A 17,755-nucleotide genomic window follows, 5' to 3' on the forward strand; every position below is an offset into this window, starting at 1 on the left:
TTTAATTTGCTAGGGAATACACCAGAAAGAAGCATTCTGTTACAAATATGCGTAAGAGGGCCAGCAATAATATTTACAGCACATTTGATAGGAAAAGCAGCAACTTCGTCATCTCCAGGTGAGCAGGTGTTCCTGAATGAATTAATGATAGAAATAACTTCATCCACTGAAGAAGGGGACAAAAATATAGATTCAGTAGTGCAAGAGGGTAAGTATGAGTCAACAGACCGAGTTGAATGACAGCTAGCAGAGGGTCGGTATGCTCCGGCAACTAAAAAGTGTTCATTCAGCATATTGGCAAGTGAAACTCCAGCATAATTCACCCCATTGACTTTCAGCTCAGAGGGAAGACAATTCTGCCTGTTCCCTATAATAACGTTAATACCTTGCCAAAGTAATTTAGGATTGTGTAAGATTGACGAAAACTTATTTATATAGAAAAAAGATTTAGCTTTCTTTAGATCTGAGTTTAATTTATTTCGAAACTTCTTAAACTTAGCTAAATCATCCGGGCATCGCGTTTCTAAAAAACGAGAGAACATTTTGTTCTTTTCTTTAATTTGTTTCAAAAGTGCCCCTGTCATCCATTCTTTTCTAGCCTTTCTATGTTTTTTTATAGTTTGAGTTGGGAACGCAGCGTAATAGCATTCAAGCAGCTTCTGAATAAATATATCATAAGCACGGGACGAGTCATTTTCACCATATACATCTACCCAATTAATTGTCGACAACAAGTGACAAAATCTGGAGATGCTCTTTTCATCATTAACTCTACGAGCGTGAACGCGTTTATTCAATTTGGTCGTATCAGGAAAAAGTGAAAAGAAAGGTAAGTGATCAGTAATTCCAGAAGAAAAAACACCGGATATGCAACTCTGAGGTGGGAAATTAGTGAAGCACAAATCAATTAATGTTTCAGAGTGCAAGGATATGCGAGTAGGCAATTTAATAGTATTGTCACAACCATTAGACAGCATTATTTCATTTAAGTTAATCTTCAGAGCGTTATCCTCCAAAAAGTTAATATTGAAGTCACCCAGTACAATGATACGCCAGTTGTTTTGGTTAACAAACTTCAGAAAACAATCAATGAAGCGAAAAAAATTGTCAGAATTTCCTTGAGGGGGGCGATACACAACCATAATAGTAACTCTATGAAAAGCAATGCAAACAGTTTCAAAATCAGTACAAACAATTGAATAATCCGACAAGACCTCAAAGCACAAATAATTTTGCACATATAAAGATACACCACCACCACGCTTTCCATCTCGAAATACTGAAATGGGCTTGTAACCAGCAAACTCGCTGACATCTGCATTTGAGGTAAACCATGTTTCAGTGAAGGCAATAAGGTCAAAATTAAAGTTCAGTTTAGTTAATTCAGCTTCTACTTCTTCCAATTTATTTTTTAGGCTTTGACAGTTCAAGTGGTAAAGAGATAGTGTGTTGCGAGGATTGTAAGCACCATCCTTTAGAAAGTCGGTGAATGACTCGGCAGTAAAATAAGCCATTTTTGAGCAGGTGTACTGCGCAGTCTCGCATCAACAGTGATTAAACCATCTTATCAATGTCCTCCTCACAAGCGATCCTGATGGCTCGTGCACCAGGTTGCTTTCGAGCGTAGATCTTTCCTTCCTTTGACCAGACGAAAGCGTACTTCATTTCCTTAGCCTTCATTTTAGCGAGCCACAGTAAATTCCTGCTAGAAGCCGTCAGGTTATCAAAGAATCGAATGTCATCTTCGCATTTTTTGCGCTTTGAAATCCAGTCTGATTTTGTGGATCGGTTGGCAAAACGGATCAAAACCACAGGCACCTTGTCTGGTTGAGATGGAAGGCGGTGTAGCCCTTCAATGTCATTTGCTACAAGTGTGGGCAAGTCAAGCTTTACAGCAAGGCTGTTTACTTTGCTCAGTAAATCTTCACCATCTGTCACAGGCATTCCATGTATTTCCATGTTTTGCCGCCTACTGTACTGGCTCAGGTCGTTCAATTCCTGACGCAGTTTTCGAAATTGCTGACCGTCCTGGTTTGCCTCAATGTCGTCAACTCTCTTACGCAGGAGCTCGATTTCCTTGTCATGCCTATTAGACACTTCGAGCAATTTGTCATACGTGTCAGACATATGTTGTACAGACTTTTCAATGCTTGAAACGGTTTCCTTCAAAGATGTCAGATCATCCACTTTGGCCGTGAGATTTGCCAATGACTTACTAATCTCAGCAAGCCGTTTGCATAGGACAGCAGAAGATGCATCACTGCTGCTATCCTGACTGCGAGACGCCGAAGACCGACATGTCAAGCATTTCAAGACTTTTCTTAATTCGGCATTTTTTGCTTTAAAACTCCGCTCCCCAACCCCTGCACACTTCCCTATATGAAACCTTTGACAGCAATCTGCACAAGTCATAAATTCTTCACCATCTATAATGTCTTCGTAGCATGCAGAACAAGGATCAAAATTTTCAGATGACATTGCAAGCAAGACACTAGACCATGGGCAGCAGTGGCAGCAGTGGCAGCAGCATGCACTGGCAGCTTAACAACAGTAAGAAAAGACAACTAACCTGCAAAATTCAAAACAGTTGTTTGAGCACTCTTGTGCAGCAACGTGCCACCGCCACCGCTGCCGATGTGTGAAGGCTCTCGACGACTTGCGCAGCTTTATATCCAGAAGGAAGGGGGCGTATCTTCACGTGATGACAGCACGTAGGCAGCCACACACGGTGCGTCAACGAAGCCAGCAGAATGCAGATCGCACTTGATACGGAAATTCTTCTTGCAGACGGACAGCAGCGAAGGAACTGCAAAATTCAAAACAGTTGTTTGAGCACTCTTGTGCAGCAACGTGCCACCGCCACCGCTGCCGATGTGTGAAGGCTCTCGACGACTTGCGCAGCTTTATATCCAGAAGGAAGGGGGCGTATCTTCACGTGATGACAGCACGTAGGCAGCCACACACGGTGCGTCAACGAAGCCAGCAGAATGCAGATCGCACTTGATACGGAAATTCTTCTTGCAGACGGACAGCAGCGAAGGAACTGCAAAATTCAAAACAGTTGTTTGAGCACTCTTGTGCAGCAACGTGCCACCGCCACCGCTGCCGATGTGTTCACGAAGGAAAAGCTACAAATGTGCGAATGTGTACAGCCATGACACACAGTTGCCGCCATAGCAAGCAACGACGCCGGCAGCGCAAGCCCTCAGCAGCAGGTCACGCTCATCAATGCTTAAATCGCTGAAGTCGAGCCCAGCATCGCGAGCCAATGTATCGTTGTCCGAGTCGTCCGTTGCAATGAGCATCAAAGTTGGTATCGTAAAATAAAGAACCAGCTTATCGTCACGCGCTTTCCCTTCCACTAGCCACTATAGTTCCGCTATCGCGCTGCTGTCGGCTCTGTCTTGGCTCTGTTTCTGGCCGCGCGTTTCCGTTTTGCACAGAAAAGCAATAGTCACCGACGATGCAACGTCACTATGAGACCGTGACGTCACCACTCCTCGATTGGAGGGCGGCCGATATAAAACTGCGCTAGAGGTACGCAGACGCTTCAGAACGCATTTTCTCTTAAAATAAGTCTCTTCTTCACATGAAACAAGCATTTAGAGGTTTCTGGGATGGTATTTCAACAGTCCACGTTAGTGTCCCTTTCAAGGGGCCCTGAACCAATTTTTATTGAAGTGGAGAAAGACATTTGAAGTGAAGATTGGCTATTTCAGAACCACTTTGCCACAAAAAGTACTTCAATGCGTTCAGCAGAAGCGGAGTTATTGGCAATCAAACACGGCCTCAGCTGTGCTCCCCTTCCTCCTCCAATGCCTTGCACTGCGAAGGCTACGGCGGACACGTCACCGTGGCACGCAGTTAAAATTTTCGATTTGGTGCCTATGCCGTGCTAAACGTAAGCCAAACGCGGCTGTCCTCAGAGCGCCGCAGTGCGCTTAAGCACTGGACTCGTGGTGGCACCTCGCGGTGGCTGCGGTGTAGCCGAGCGCAGCGACCAATAGCAGCCGCGTATTGGAGTGTGCTTTATGACGAAATAGAGCACAAAGGAAAAGAGCAAGGATCATGGGGTTTTTGAAACAAGCATTTGAGAAAAAGGTGACCTCGTGCTCCGCTTGCGAGCTCCACGGACCGCGTACAACCGCAGAACTTGGCTGAGATGTTCAAAACAGCATATGCTACCCACGGACTATGTTACTTCACCAAGCCCGAGGGGTGGTTCAGGGCCCCTTTAAGCCAAGTGAGTGCCATGTGGTCCGTCTCCACCACAAATGGCACTCCGTCGACTTAGCAGTCGAACTTCCGGACAGCAAAAACTATAGCGAGAGGCTACCTTTCAGTCACGCTTTAGTTTCGCTTGGCGGCGCTAAGGGACCGGCTGGCAAAGGTTACTGGTCAGAGAATGCCGTCATGCTCCTGAAGCAGCACAGCCCCAAGGCCCAAGAGGCTCGCATCAGCTTGGACAACGAACTCCCGGTTGAGGTCGGGCAGCGTCAGTTCAGCTGTGGCCACTAGAGCTCAAAACGGTGCATGAAATGCACCCTCCTGCTCAGGACCCCAGCTCCATCGCGCCACCTTTTCAACAGTGCAGTCAAGGGCGCTTGGAGAGTGGCACAATTCAGGAAGAACTGTCTGTAGTAGTTCACCATTCCCAAAAAGCACCTAAGGCCCTGAATGTTTGCCGGTGTTGGGTATTTGAGGATAGCTCGGACCTTCTCTTCGCACAGCAGAACACGATCCCTGTCAATGGTAAAGCCAAATAGGGAAATAGGAGCCTCAGCTATTTGCACTTTCTTCAGGTTTATAGTCAACTCAGCAGCACCCAACCTCTCGAGGACGTCCTCCAAGTGGCGGAAGTGCTTCTCGAACATTCGAGAGAAGATGACAACATCAGCGAGATACACCAGCGCACTGCACCACTTAGCATCCCCGAGAACGCGGTCAATCAATCTCTGGAACGTAGCTGCAGCTCTAGAGCAGCCAAATGGCATACAGGTAAACTGGTAAAGGCCTCGGTGAGAGGTGAACACAGTTTTCTCCGCATCAGCCGGCTCCATCTGAACCTGCAGGTAGCCGCAGCTAGCATCCCGGGTGAAGTAGCATGCATCGCCTAGATTAGCCATGACCGAGTCCACATTAGGCATAGAATAAGCATCCCTTCTCAAGGCCTCACTCAGCTCGCAGTAGTCCACACAGAGTGGATAAGTGCCATATCTTTTGGGGACTATTACCACCGGTGAACCCAAGGGTCTGTTTGAGCGCTGGGCAGTACCAGTCTCAATAAGCTCATCCAATGCCTGGTTGATTGCCTTCCTCTTGGCCAAACTAACGAGGCAAGGATTGGATTTCCACGGCAGCGCGTCACCTGTGTTGATCCGATGTCGCACAAGACAGGGCCCCCAAGCTGGTCATTCAGTTAACATTGCGTTGAAACCAGTCAGCAGTGATGACAGGCATGCTTTCTCGTGCATCGACAAGCTGTCAGACAAAGGCAGCAGCGAGCCGTCCGAGCTGCTGCTTAAAGGGGTAGTCGCCGAGGTAGCCGGAACCTTGACCGCCGTAGCAGCGCAATGCCCGTGAGGAAGCGGTTCACACCGACCATTTTTCACCGTGCCCACCAAGGCTACAGTATTGGCAGCGGAGTGAGAGACAGGAGCAAAGGGGGCTGCGCTAAGTCTCCTCTCCTCCTGCTCTCGCGTCGCATCCGGCGTCTGAGGGTCTGCTGTGGCCAGCGGGAGTGTAGCAAAGGGTTGAAGGGGGCCAGAAGGACTTGCCCTTTAGCCTCCACTTGCGACATCAATTCCGATACCCGTGCATGCGAGGAAGTCGCGTCTGAGAATCACAGGCACTGAAAGACTTCGGAGATGCACAAAGCGCTGACAGCACACGTGATTCTCCCAGTGCACAACCAGCCACACAGAGCTGCATGAGGTAGCCGTACCGCTTGCAAGGTGAAAGGTGGTGTCACAGGCTCTAATGCGGACAGAACACTGGCACAAATGGGCCATAAACTCTTCGCCAAACCGTGAGACTGAATCCCTGCTATCCAGCAGCGCCACAAACTGCTGACCAGCGATCGTAAGGGTGATGAAAGGTGCCAGCATGGGGAAAGAGTCAGTTGAGTCAGTTCCAGTGCGACATGCCAATGGAACCAGAGGTTGCATTTCCCCACCATGCACTCCTGCAGTCACCGCCAGCGAGGGGGAACTCACCGCCGGCTCACAACATTTCCCAACGGGAAAGGAGGCTCTTGCGTCGCGTTGCGCACTTTGCATGTTGGGGCAATATGGCTGCGTTCATGACAAGGGTAGCAGACAACGCCTCGATCTGATTGAGGGGGCCTTAGCACATCTCAAGCGCTCGGTAGCTTTCGTTCGCTAGCCAACGGGCACCACGATCGCATTTCCCCTCGTGCGCAAGGGCACGGGGTTCGCGTTCTCATTGGCCGTGCGGGGCAAAACACCGCAGCTGGGCGTGCGAGTAGGCGTCGAGAGCGAGGTCACAAAGTTCATGCCCATCTAGGTGTTCTCTTGCGACCGAGGCTACCTCGTATTTCGGGGAATTACAGGGTGAGGTGTCACCACCAGCAAATGCACAAGGAGGTTCGAGAGAGGTGGACAACAGTGGCGGCCAGCGGTAGGCTCTCGCTCCCAGTATGTCACCTTGAAACCGCTTCGCATTGGAGGCCAACTCGTTTAGGTCACGATAACAGGCACTCCGAAGGTAAGCAGCGAAGGTTGGATGGGCTTGACGAATGGTCTGCTCCACCTTCTCAGCGTCAGATGCCAAAGGCTCAGCAAAAAGATAGAGCTCCTGCATAGCCCTGACATACTCAAGCAGAGATTCATCGGGGTGTTGGGTGCAAAGCTCTAGCTTGCGATGCATGCGGTGCTCATAGTCAGGAGGGAGGACTTCGCTGCAGAAAAACGTCCCAAACTCCTCCATCAAACAAGGTTGATGGCCGACAAGTTGGTGCCACCATGCCACGTGGGCTGTTAGCAAGAAGGGCAATACAGTGCATTGCGGTGTCGTCATAGCATCGCGCTGTCGTCCAGCTGCATTGCCTGTTGATGGTGGTGCAGTGCCTCGAGGTACTCCGTAGCACTCACGTGGTCTGAATAACCACCGTACTCCAGGAGAGGTACTTGTAGGCCACTAGGCATGCCTGGCTGAGGGGACTGGAGGTCTCCCTTTAGAGCACTAGGCTGCGAGCATGCCACTTCCATCAAGACTTGGAGAAGCTGTGCGGCTGCAGCGTGCAGCAGTGTTTGATCCGGGCCAGGCACGGCGGTCAGAGAAGTGCCAACTTGCACCTGTTCTCCCAAATGCATGCCTGACCCTGAGGGGCCAGCAAACAGCATAGAGGAGAGCTGGGTTGCCGTTACAACAGGTGCACGAGGCCTCACACGACTGGCAAATGGATTGACGGTGGAGCGGGGTAGCTCACGTGCGTCGAAAATGTCACTCAGCTGCGCACGAGGCAAGCGGTAGTCGGAAAGCGCGGGGACATTGTCCGCTGAGCGAGGTGGCTCGTGCTCGACCTTGCCTACCAGCTGCGCTAGGGACAAGGAGAGGCCAGTGAGCGGTCTGGCACCAAAAGCGAGGCAGGGAGGCTCCACTGCGGCGCATCAGACATAAAACTGCACTCGGGGCAAAGAGAGGCCAGCGAGTGAGTTTGTGCCAGCACCTAAGCAGGATGGCTCCGATACGGCACACAGGGGACTCAACTGCGCTTAGGGCAAAAAGGGACCAGCGAGTGGGAACAGCACGTCGGAGGGGCTAGTAGCCACCTGCTCCGCGCATGTCTCAAACAGTTGAGGAAACCCGAAACTGGCATGGCTAGGGACTACGATACACATCCGAGTGCTCGACATCACCAAAGTGCTGTTCAAAGAAGGGATCGCTCCCAGTGGTTGAAAGCAGAGGGTTGCTGAGGTGAACGTAGCTCACGCTGTCAGTGTCGTCCAAGTCAAAGGACATTAAAGGAGTACGGACACAAAATTTTGAAGCCGAGTTAACATGCGAGATCGATTTATGCGGGCACACACACATCATCTGCAAAATATCAAACGGTGAATACAACTTAGAACATATTTAAAATCAAGTTTAATGTATGTGCGCACAGCCAACCGCAAGACGCAGCACCTCGTGACATTGATAAGTTAGGTAAACAACCGAGAAAACGCTGTCACGAGTTTGCGCTGTCATCGGGGCGGGCGCTGCGAGCAAGTTTCTCGCCGCTCCGATCGCCCTGGTCTTTTTTTATTTTCTCCCTGGTCGTGACACTGACCTCTTTCGCCGCTGTCAGTGGCAAAAACATCGGCTAAAATTTGTTTTTGACACGAAATAAATCATAAAGTGACCTCGAAAGTGTGCATGCTATAAGATTTCGCATGATATAGTAAATCACTGGCCTGATTTTGACTTGCAAGCAATCAGCGCAGCCGCCGTTGTAATCGTCTCTGCAAAGCAGCTCGCCTGGCTAACGCGTTTTCGCATCGCTACCAATGGTGTCGGGAAGACAATTGTATTATCACTTATGAATGACACAAATGTGCAGACGTTGATTGTGTTGAAGAATATAGATGCTTTATCACCAGCTGCGGACGGGTCGCAAGGGCCGTCGGCCTCGGATCCGATGGCTAGCGAGCTAGGGCTATATACCTTTTCCCAGCGATCGCCAGCCCGCTTGGCTTGCTTGAGGTCAATAAGTGGCAGAAGTGGTCCGAGTTCGTGCACGCCGCTGGACGCTTAGAATAGACTCCGCTGAAGAGCTGCGAGATTTGCTTGTTTCATTTCGAGCGTGCTTTGTATAAACAAAACAAGCCAAGCTTGGAGCAGTCCCATGATCTTCCACCTAGACTACGTAGCCCCCAGGCTTGATGCTGTGTCGACATTTACTCGACTTGTGTCCTGCTCCGGAATATGCCCTCGACGAATGGCTCGTACTACTTCTACCGGTGCGTACGCATATTGATAGCTGTCGATATCCGCATTTTCCGAGTCGCTGCTTTGTAGTGGATCCAATCAAATGTGGTTGGCCATGTCTAATTCGAAGACAACTACCGCAAGCGGGAAATAGTTGCCGCTGGACAACGAAAACAAGGACAACGATGATGGCGAGGATATCGCAAAGCAGGACCTTTAACAAAGTTTATCCAATCAAACTGCAAAGCATGTGCAGGCTTAACAGACGAATTAGCAAGACGAAGCTCTCTCACCGGCAAGCGCGCTGGTGTGAGCAGATCACAGTTTTGTGTGATCACATGTCCAGCTGTGTTTACATTCCTTCTATAGCCCATGTCATTGCTCTTCAAACTGAAACTTTAGACTTCTCGCTACAAACAAAACTCTAAATAATTACCTGTCGCGCTCTGAAGCCAGTGCTGTTTCGTGCGGTGATTACTGGGTCATTAGCTACTTATTGCAGCAGAAAAAACAAGATCGAACATTTTTGTGCCAGTAGTACTCCTTTAAGTCCGTAGCCAGGGGATCAAGCAGGGAACGAGGGCCATGAAGGGCCCTGCTCTGATGCCATGCTGAAACTGAGTTGGGTGCCAGTTATGTGGAGATGGGTTTGCACAAGGCTCACCCTATGAGTGACGGTCAGGAAAGGGCACGATGCTCTTCCACTCCACAATGCACAAAGGCACTACAGCAGGGTTTGTCGACTCTCCAACACGGCGCAGAGAAGGCTCTAGAGTCAGACCGCCAACAATCAGATGGGTTTATTCACCCAAGATACAGCACAGTGCAACAGTCACGGCGCATACGGGCAAAGGCTCACTGCAAGGCCGATCGAGTATGCACGCCTGCTGTGCGAGGGCTAACTGGGAAGCGGTCCGCCAAGCGTGAAAACGAGAAGTCACGGCAACAAAGGTCCCACGTAACCAACTCACTGCGGGCCTATGAGCATCTGCCGCAGCAATAAAGCGCACAGCGGAAGAGGGCTCGGGGGAGAGGGCACCCAGGGGCCACCACTCAAGAGGCCGATCAGGGTCAGGGCGCGTCCCGGTGACACTTGCTTATGCTGTGATTCGAGCCGGGGAGAGAGTACTGTTTGCATGGGAAATTTACTCAGGCACGCTAGTTGTGTCCGGCATGTTGCCATTACATTGGCGGTTCCCGGAGATCGAGCTGAGCACAACATACGAGCTGGGAGACGAGGTGTGGGAAGGCACCTCGATCCCTACAGTGCGCTCCATTAGAAGCTGCGCATTCCAAAACACACCAACATCAGGCAAACAGCACAGGTTCATCAGGTTATGTCACTGGCATTGCTAAACCTGTATGCATGTTGGCCTATGCTACCATTAAATGTTTACACGCAGCACAGCACACAGCAATAATGATTCAGGCATAAAGTACTTAAAGCTATTAACCTTGTTCTTGAGCTGTGGGTATCACTCATACTGCACGCGCACTGTCTAGTGGCTTGAACAAATCCAGCCCAATACATTATCTTAAGAACAGCCAACCAAATTAAAGGTTTGTAAAAATGACTCACACCACAGATGACGAGGAAGACACCTCAGCAGTCATGACTGTCAGGAAACGAGAGCCAAATACAGCACATGTCGCAAGAGACTTGCCCACTGCATCAAATACAGAACAACATCAGAAGAGTCCACAAATTAGCAACTTGCCTAAAGCTCCCTTTTTTTTTAAATTTGCTTTGAGATAACATTCCCTATTTTGGCCAGCCAGCCCCCTACCATTTCAATGTTGCAGTCAAGCAAACCTGCGCATTACGACCAAACATACTAATGTGACACTATGTCTGACATTCTCAAAACATCTACGCCTTTTTTAAAGCAATGTTCTGTTATACAAGCAATATTTAAGAATCTTATGAACACTTGGTGATAGGCGCTGTCACTTCAGTAAGCTGCACACACCCACCCAAAATATAACTGACAAGAACAAAATGTGCATCGCATGTTAATAACAGGAAGTAGACAGTAAAATAACTGTTGCTTTTTGGATCAGACTCCACTAAGTAAACTTGCTGGTTACCACAAATGAGGTACCTTGCAACAGTGCCAAGTACTACTGGGTTGAGCATCCGTCCAAGTTTTACTTGTTTAAATAAGGAGCGAGAAGAATAAGAGAAACCGAGGGGTTCAAATTTTGTTACAACTACATCCATCAGTACGAGTGGAATTGGTTAAAGCTTCCAGGGCTAGATATATTATTCATACACAAATACTGTACTCAAGATATTGGACAGAAGAATGGCCACAACAGTAGCTTAATGGTAAAGCATCACACATGTCCTAATGTGGCAGAACTGGGCTTGGCTCCCACCAGCGGCAAGTTGTCTTTTTCTCCAATTTCATTTCCCTTTTCCTTATTTCCAGACATATTATTTAACAAAAGGAACAGTTAATTTCCAATACACTTTCATTGGCTTAATGTGGCTGTTTAAGGGGTTCCCAAAGCTTCTGGCTTGGCTGGCATGGTCCTAATCCTAACATAGGTTGCAGAAAACTTAGCGTTCAGAAACAGAATTAAAAAATTCGCAGTTCCGCCCGAAAGGCGAAGCACCTATTGCGATAGCAAATTAGTAGATAGCTGTGCGAAGTAAGGATAGTGGTCTTATCGGCCATATATACTCAAACATTTGCTTATTAATTAAATTAGCAATAGTAGAATGTGTGCGCGTGACTCGATGAGGATGTAGAAAGAAACAGACACACAGAGACAGCGCCATCTTTGTGCGTCTGCTTCTTTCTACGTCCTTGTTCAGTCGCACTTACACATTCTATCATGGATTCAAACCAACTAGCATGTCAACATGTTTTAAATAAGTTAACCAGCATGGTGTCATGCGCACACAAGTAAACATGAACATATCTTGCTCGATGACAGCGGAAACTGCCTGTGAAAACGCTGGAGTTAGGAATCGCGGCAGCAGTCGCAAGCCAATTGACCTTCATACAACTGTTGCTTTAACGCGAACGAAATTTCGAAAGCACAGTGCATACGAATGAAGCTACCGGCACTATGCACTCTGCAAATATTGCAGATCGCCTTGAAAATGAGGTCCATGCGGGCGCGCACTTTCGCCATGTCAAAGATTGTTTTCAAGACATACGAGGGCCGGCAACGCGTCCCACAGTGTCCACCAGAGGCATTTAATACAGCGTCCGCGATTCGTGTGGCGAACGCCGTAGTAGACGCCACAGTTGTCTGCACTCTGTACACAGCGGCGGGCGAGGAGGACATCAAGGCACCCTAGCAGCCGTCCAAGAAGAACACCCCTTCCCCTCACCTGACCCCCCTGCCTCATGCACGACAATAGAGGGCACACATCTGGATGGCGTTCGTCGCTCGCGCACAAGAGATTGAACTGCGTTCACCGCCTCACCCTAACATGCTGTCACTCATACAGAACCTCACGGCGATGGCAATGGCAGAAATGTGCCTGGAGTGTCCGTATAATTGCTATTGCAATAAAAATTGGGCAGTCGGGTGAAACCTGGCGGAATCACAACCCAATATCCAGCATAGTTGTTAGTGCAACTGGCACCCACCCATTAATTCTTGAACTTCTCTGAATGCAAGGCAATCTACATAAATTTTTATATTTTGCTGATTTCTCCATAGCTCTCCTGATGTAAGCAGCGGTGAAATGTTTAGTGTTGGGAACAGCATCAGATGAAGATTCTATAGCAAGATACTCTATGGCTACTTATGTCCTTCTTCCCAAGTAAACCATAACATCAAAGCATAGTCACCAACCAAAAATTTAACAGTTCAACTTGTGACCAACACAGAAACTGAGAAGCAGACAAAGCTAGATCATTTCGAACCAATGAGGCCCATCTGCAATGTTACGAAGTAATCACTAAGGTTCGGCGCACAATGGTAGTACCAAAAATGATGCCACTAAAGTGCTCATCCAAACACTAACGCAATCTTTGGGACATATGATGGTAGCAGTGTGAATGCTGTCACTTGGATACATTTCGAAATGCTGAAGTCACTTGCAGTGGCAAAATCACTACGATACTGCAGACCATGTAGCAAAAGAAACCTTCTGCATATCTTTCATGCCCCCAAGACTCGCCAGCAATGCGTTGCTCCCTCAGCACACCGCTGGTGCATCTCTGGTGGCAACAACCTTGGAAACATATCGCTCGCAATAAACTCTCTTAAATTGACATTTCTAAGCTACAAGGCACTGCAAAATGGCAGTTAGCCAGGCTTGTCGGTACAATGACATAATATGGCAAACAGCCCACACTAAAGTGAACAGATGACACAGGCGCTGACTTCCTCCTAAAGTCCATAGCACAGTGGCAAAACATTAAGGCAGAGGAAAACAAGGTAAATGGAAAAATAATAACACAAACACACATAAAAAAGTTATTACATGTGACTGAGGGATTCTGAATACGCAGGGGGAGAAGCGGGTTTAGCCTTGCAGATATGCGATTTTCCTGTCTAGTAATTGAATAGATGCTGTGCTGACGCAAGATAATTTAATAGACTTTAACAGGGATAAGCGGGCTACTTGGTGGTCGTTATTGGAATGCATCATGTAACCGCACAAAAACAAGGGACAAAGAAGGAACACACAAGACAGGCATGGAACTTCAACTAAGATTTACTTCGGGAAATCTCACATTTATACATGTATCGTAATCACACTTGCTAATCATCAGACAGCCATCACGCGACGTTGGCATGCGGGCGTGAGTGCCGCAAATTTGCTTGCAAATATTTGAACTCTTTATCGCTCAATGACACTGAAGAGCTGCTCACGCAGCTGCCAGATTGCATTTTTATACAGTAAGCTTCAAAGATTTCTCGGCTCAGTTGTGACGCAAACATCTTCAAGACTTTAGTGTCGCGGAACCTAGGCATGCAATTACGACATTGGCGACAATGGTCAGCCAATTTGCCACCCCCCGCCAGTCCTTCTACTCCTGCGCGGTGCTCCTGCAGTCTGACGTTAGGCACCATCCCGTCTGCCCTATGTAGCTATTGCCACAAGAGAGAGGTATCTGGTACACTACCCCTATTCTGCATGGGACGAACCTGTCGACGTGCTTGATATGACATTCATTTCTTTTGTTCTTACCCTGCACCATGTTGCACATGCCCGCCAGTTTTTTGGGCGCCGTGAAAACCACCGGTACTTCACATTTTTCGGCCACCTTTTTAAGGCAGTGGGAGATTTGGTGGTAGTACGGGATGGTAACAGGTCTACGACGTTGCGGCTCTACGCTTGGGCGGAGCTCTGATGGGCCCCGCGCTTCCTTGGCAAGGGTTTCTAGCACCGAGGTGACCATATCATGCTGAAATCCTGCGCTGTGCAGTCTTTGCAACTGTAAGAACACGCTATGTCGCATTTCATGCTGGCAGGACTTATCAAGAGCAGCACGCAGGCAGTTTTTTGCAATTCCCCTTTTTACAAGCTTCGAATGAGCTGACTGGTAGTTTAAAATACCTTTTTTTGATTGAGGCTGATACCTCCAGCACGCATGGGTTCCAGCAATAATAATGAAAATGTCCAGGAACTGCAGGCATCCATGTGTAGGCAACTCAAAGGTGAAATTCAACCCAAACGCGCTTTCTCGGAAAATTTCAAGAATGCGCTCTACTGCAGTTGAACCGCCTCCCTCCCCAACCCCTTTCAAAGAAATGGCATAATCGTCAACATATCTAAAAATCTTAGCCGAGTAGGCTGTGTCAATGCGTTCAGCAATTCGCTTGTCACAATATGATAAAAATATGTCACTTAATAAAGGGGCAATACATGAACCAATGCACACTCCGCGCTTTTGGACGAAGTTCTTTCCTTCAAAATTAACGATGGTCGATATGCCAGATAAAAATGAATTTCTAAAAAGTCATCCACACTTACACCACATGCGTTCTGAAAGGCCACAGGGCCGTAGTCATCAATGGAATCTCTAATGGCGCATAGCAATATATCTTGTGGAATGGAATAAAATAGGTCAATCACATCAATGGAAAACGAAAACAACGGTTCCCTCGAGCCTTCATGATCACGAAGAAATGCGATAAGCTCCTTAGAATTCCTTATCATGAATGGGTGCTCAAATCTGAGCATGCGCAAGTGTTTCTGCAGAAACTTGGAGACCGTCCCCTGCCACGTGTCACGTTCCGATACGATGGCTCGGAAAGGAATGCCTTTTTTATGCGTTTTCGCGGAGCAGCTGTGCTGTACATGTGCTGGGCATATTCCAGATGTCCCGCTCTCAATGCTAGTACTGCCACTGTTCACAGATCCACAACCAGTACAGGCCCTACTACCCCCACACATCTCATTGTTCACTGCCAGGTGTCCGTTGCACCGTCACAACCTGGGTCGTCCTTGATCACACGAACATCTCTGTTGCTTGGGTCTCACGGCTGCCTTAGGAGCTGTAGTCATAGCCACTCATCAAGGACTCGTCAGAGCTGGTTCCTGACCCGTTGCAGAGCCTTCTTCTCACAGAGAGATATCCCTTCAAGCAGCCTCCGCTATACACACCAGACAGAGGAAGCTCGCATACTCTGCCCCTCTTGCCGCGTTCCGGAAATATCCCGGCACGCTCATGAAGAGGGATCTCTCCACCGGGCCAGTCTCGCTGCCACTGCGCTTGGCAATCCTGGCCTTCAGCCACCAGTTCCAGGCACCATGGAGACTGCTGTTGCTCTCCTCCGGTCTTTGCGACCACACCTTCTTCGAGAGGAGGCTTTTGCTGCTCAACAGAAGCATCCACTGGGTGCGGAAGCACTTGCTTCGCCTGAGCCAGAAGCGCCCATGGACAGCACCCTCGACATAGATCTGTGATCCGCAGGGGAGGGGGCAGTGCGGGACACTGGCTGCATGGCTGCGCCTCTGTGCTGCCATCATCACCATCTGGGCCTGGCTCATGCACCCCTGCCAATCGCAGTCAGCCTGGGGCCATTCTCAAAACTACACGAGGTTTCCATCCACCACATCCACTGGCCCTCTCGCGGCGCTTCTACGTAGACTCGAACCTAAACAGTATGTAACGAAACAATGGATATAACGTAATTGAATGAAATTCCCCTTGAAATGCTCATAGAAATCCATGTTTTTAGAGGATTGTTTTAATGTAATATTGTCCTGCCAATAGATATGACAATGTAGCTTTGTTACCAAAACCAAGATATATATTATATTGTGGGGACACTGGCCGCATGGCTCGCCACTGTCCCAGCATCATCACCATTTGGGCCTGGCCCACACACCCGTGTCACGCGCCCGTGCCACGCGCAGTCAGCCTGGGGCTGGAGCATGAGGAACGGTGACCAGGAAGCAATTCCAGTTGGTTTGGGGCTTCAGGCAGTAAAGGTTGTCTGTTGCATGGCTCTTGCACCCTGTGTCATCTCTGAGAGCCTCAGCTGGCCACTGGCTCTGAAGCCCCGGCCCTGAGTCCACAATATATACCCAAAAGGTGCATGCCGAGTATTTCGCTTTCGGCGGGTTCAGCACTCATTTGGTGTGGCAGTTCTATATTCCTGCACCTCTACGTTGAATATACCATTGAACAACACTGACCTTTCTCACTGCCGTGCAAAGCTGTACACACTCACAGCAGCATGCCATGCAGGCTTGTGCAATAGCCATGGTATAAGCATGGTATCTGAGATCGCACCAGTGCAATCTCAGAGGCCATGTCTAGCTCGCCCCAGCTAGCGCCAGAGGGACAAGTCGAGGAGCACGAGTGTGAGCCGCTTCTTAGGCACACTAACGCGGCTATGTGCAACAGTGAGAAAGAGCAGTCTATCCGCTCCACTCATGCAATGTGGCTAAGGCTGAGGCCAAGAACCATGCCAAGTCAGCAAGGTTCACAAGCCTCCTCACTCACACAGCAGAGGCACGTGAGAGCTCACAAGAAGCATGAGCACTTACCAATGCGTATGCCATGCACATTGCTGGTGGTGAATGCTGTCTGGAATCCCACCTGGTTCAAGGTCTCCAGGGAATAGGCATACACTCGGTCACCTTCCCCTGAGCACAAACAGTAACAAACTGTAGTAGCCAATTGCAAAGACAGTGAGGATCCTTAGGACTATTTATATCTTGAGCACAATAGCAGGCTCAGAACACATTGGCTTCATTGCATTTCATCTCAGGGTTGTTTTTTTTCGCAATGGTAGCTGTTATGGTTTATTTAATGCTTGATGGCCATATGCCACACCAACCATCTATCATCATGACATTGCAAGTATAAAATAGGATAAATAAATTATTGAATAAAATAAGGTAATCTAAATTAAAATATACGACTTCATTATTCAATGAAACAAAGAGGTTATGAGAGACACTGTTGTTGAGACGCTCCAGATTAATTTTGGCCCTCTGAGGCTTTTTTAACTGCATTCACAGCTCAGGACACGACCATTTTTGCTTTCTGGTCCCATCAAAATGTTGTTAGTGCAATTAAGAAGCAAACCTGCAACCTCATACAAGCCCCTCCTAAGGTTGTCACCATTTGGCCAGCTAAAGCTCTCTTGGACAATGCTTAATAGCCCTTTAGAATATTTAATTTTTATTATTATTAAAGCCCACAGCTTTCTTTGGCTCCTTTGCACATTTTTAAGGTGGTCGAACTTTCACTGCTGATACAAAAGCAATGATACAAAGGGACCATGCACTCACATAACTGCAGTGTGGGGCACGTTTATCACCGAATCCCAACTATTTATAGCTGTTTAATTGAGACGCATGTGTGCTGTTATGCAAGAACTTTGAGGTGTCTGA

The 17,755-nt window shown here is 48.3% G+C and overlaps 1 protein-coding gene across 5 annotated transcripts in view; it reads right to left on the reverse strand.

The window, feature by feature from the left end:
- LOC135909425 (tRNA (34-2'-O)-methyltransferase regulator WDR6) overlaps positions 1-17,755 on the reverse strand; it is a 443,227-nt gene that overhangs the window by 411,035 nt on the left and 14,437 nt on the right. For 3 of the 5 annotated variants that reach the window (XM_065441379.1, XM_065441377.1, XM_065441375.2), the window contains exons 2-3: positions 16,904-17,002; positions 10,511-10,598 (exon numbers count right to left, since the gene is read on the reverse strand). In XM_065441379.1, coding sequence (XP_065297451.1) covers positions 10,511-10,598; positions 16,904-17,002 — 187 coding nt within the window. The remainder of the gene's footprint in view (positions 1-10,510; positions 10,599-16,903; positions 17,003-17,755) is intronic. The other 2 variants (XM_065441378.2, XM_065441380.1) reach the window with 2 other exon arrangements.

This window comes from Dermacentor albipictus, unplaced genomic scaffold, assembly GCF_038994185.2.
Source record: "Dermacentor albipictus isolate Rhodes 1998 colony unplaced genomic scaffold, USDA_Dalb.pri_finalv2 scaffold_17, whole genome shotgun sequence".
Classification (NCBI taxonomy): domain Eukaryota; kingdom Metazoa; phylum Arthropoda; class Arachnida; order Ixodida; family Ixodidae; genus Dermacentor; species Dermacentor albipictus.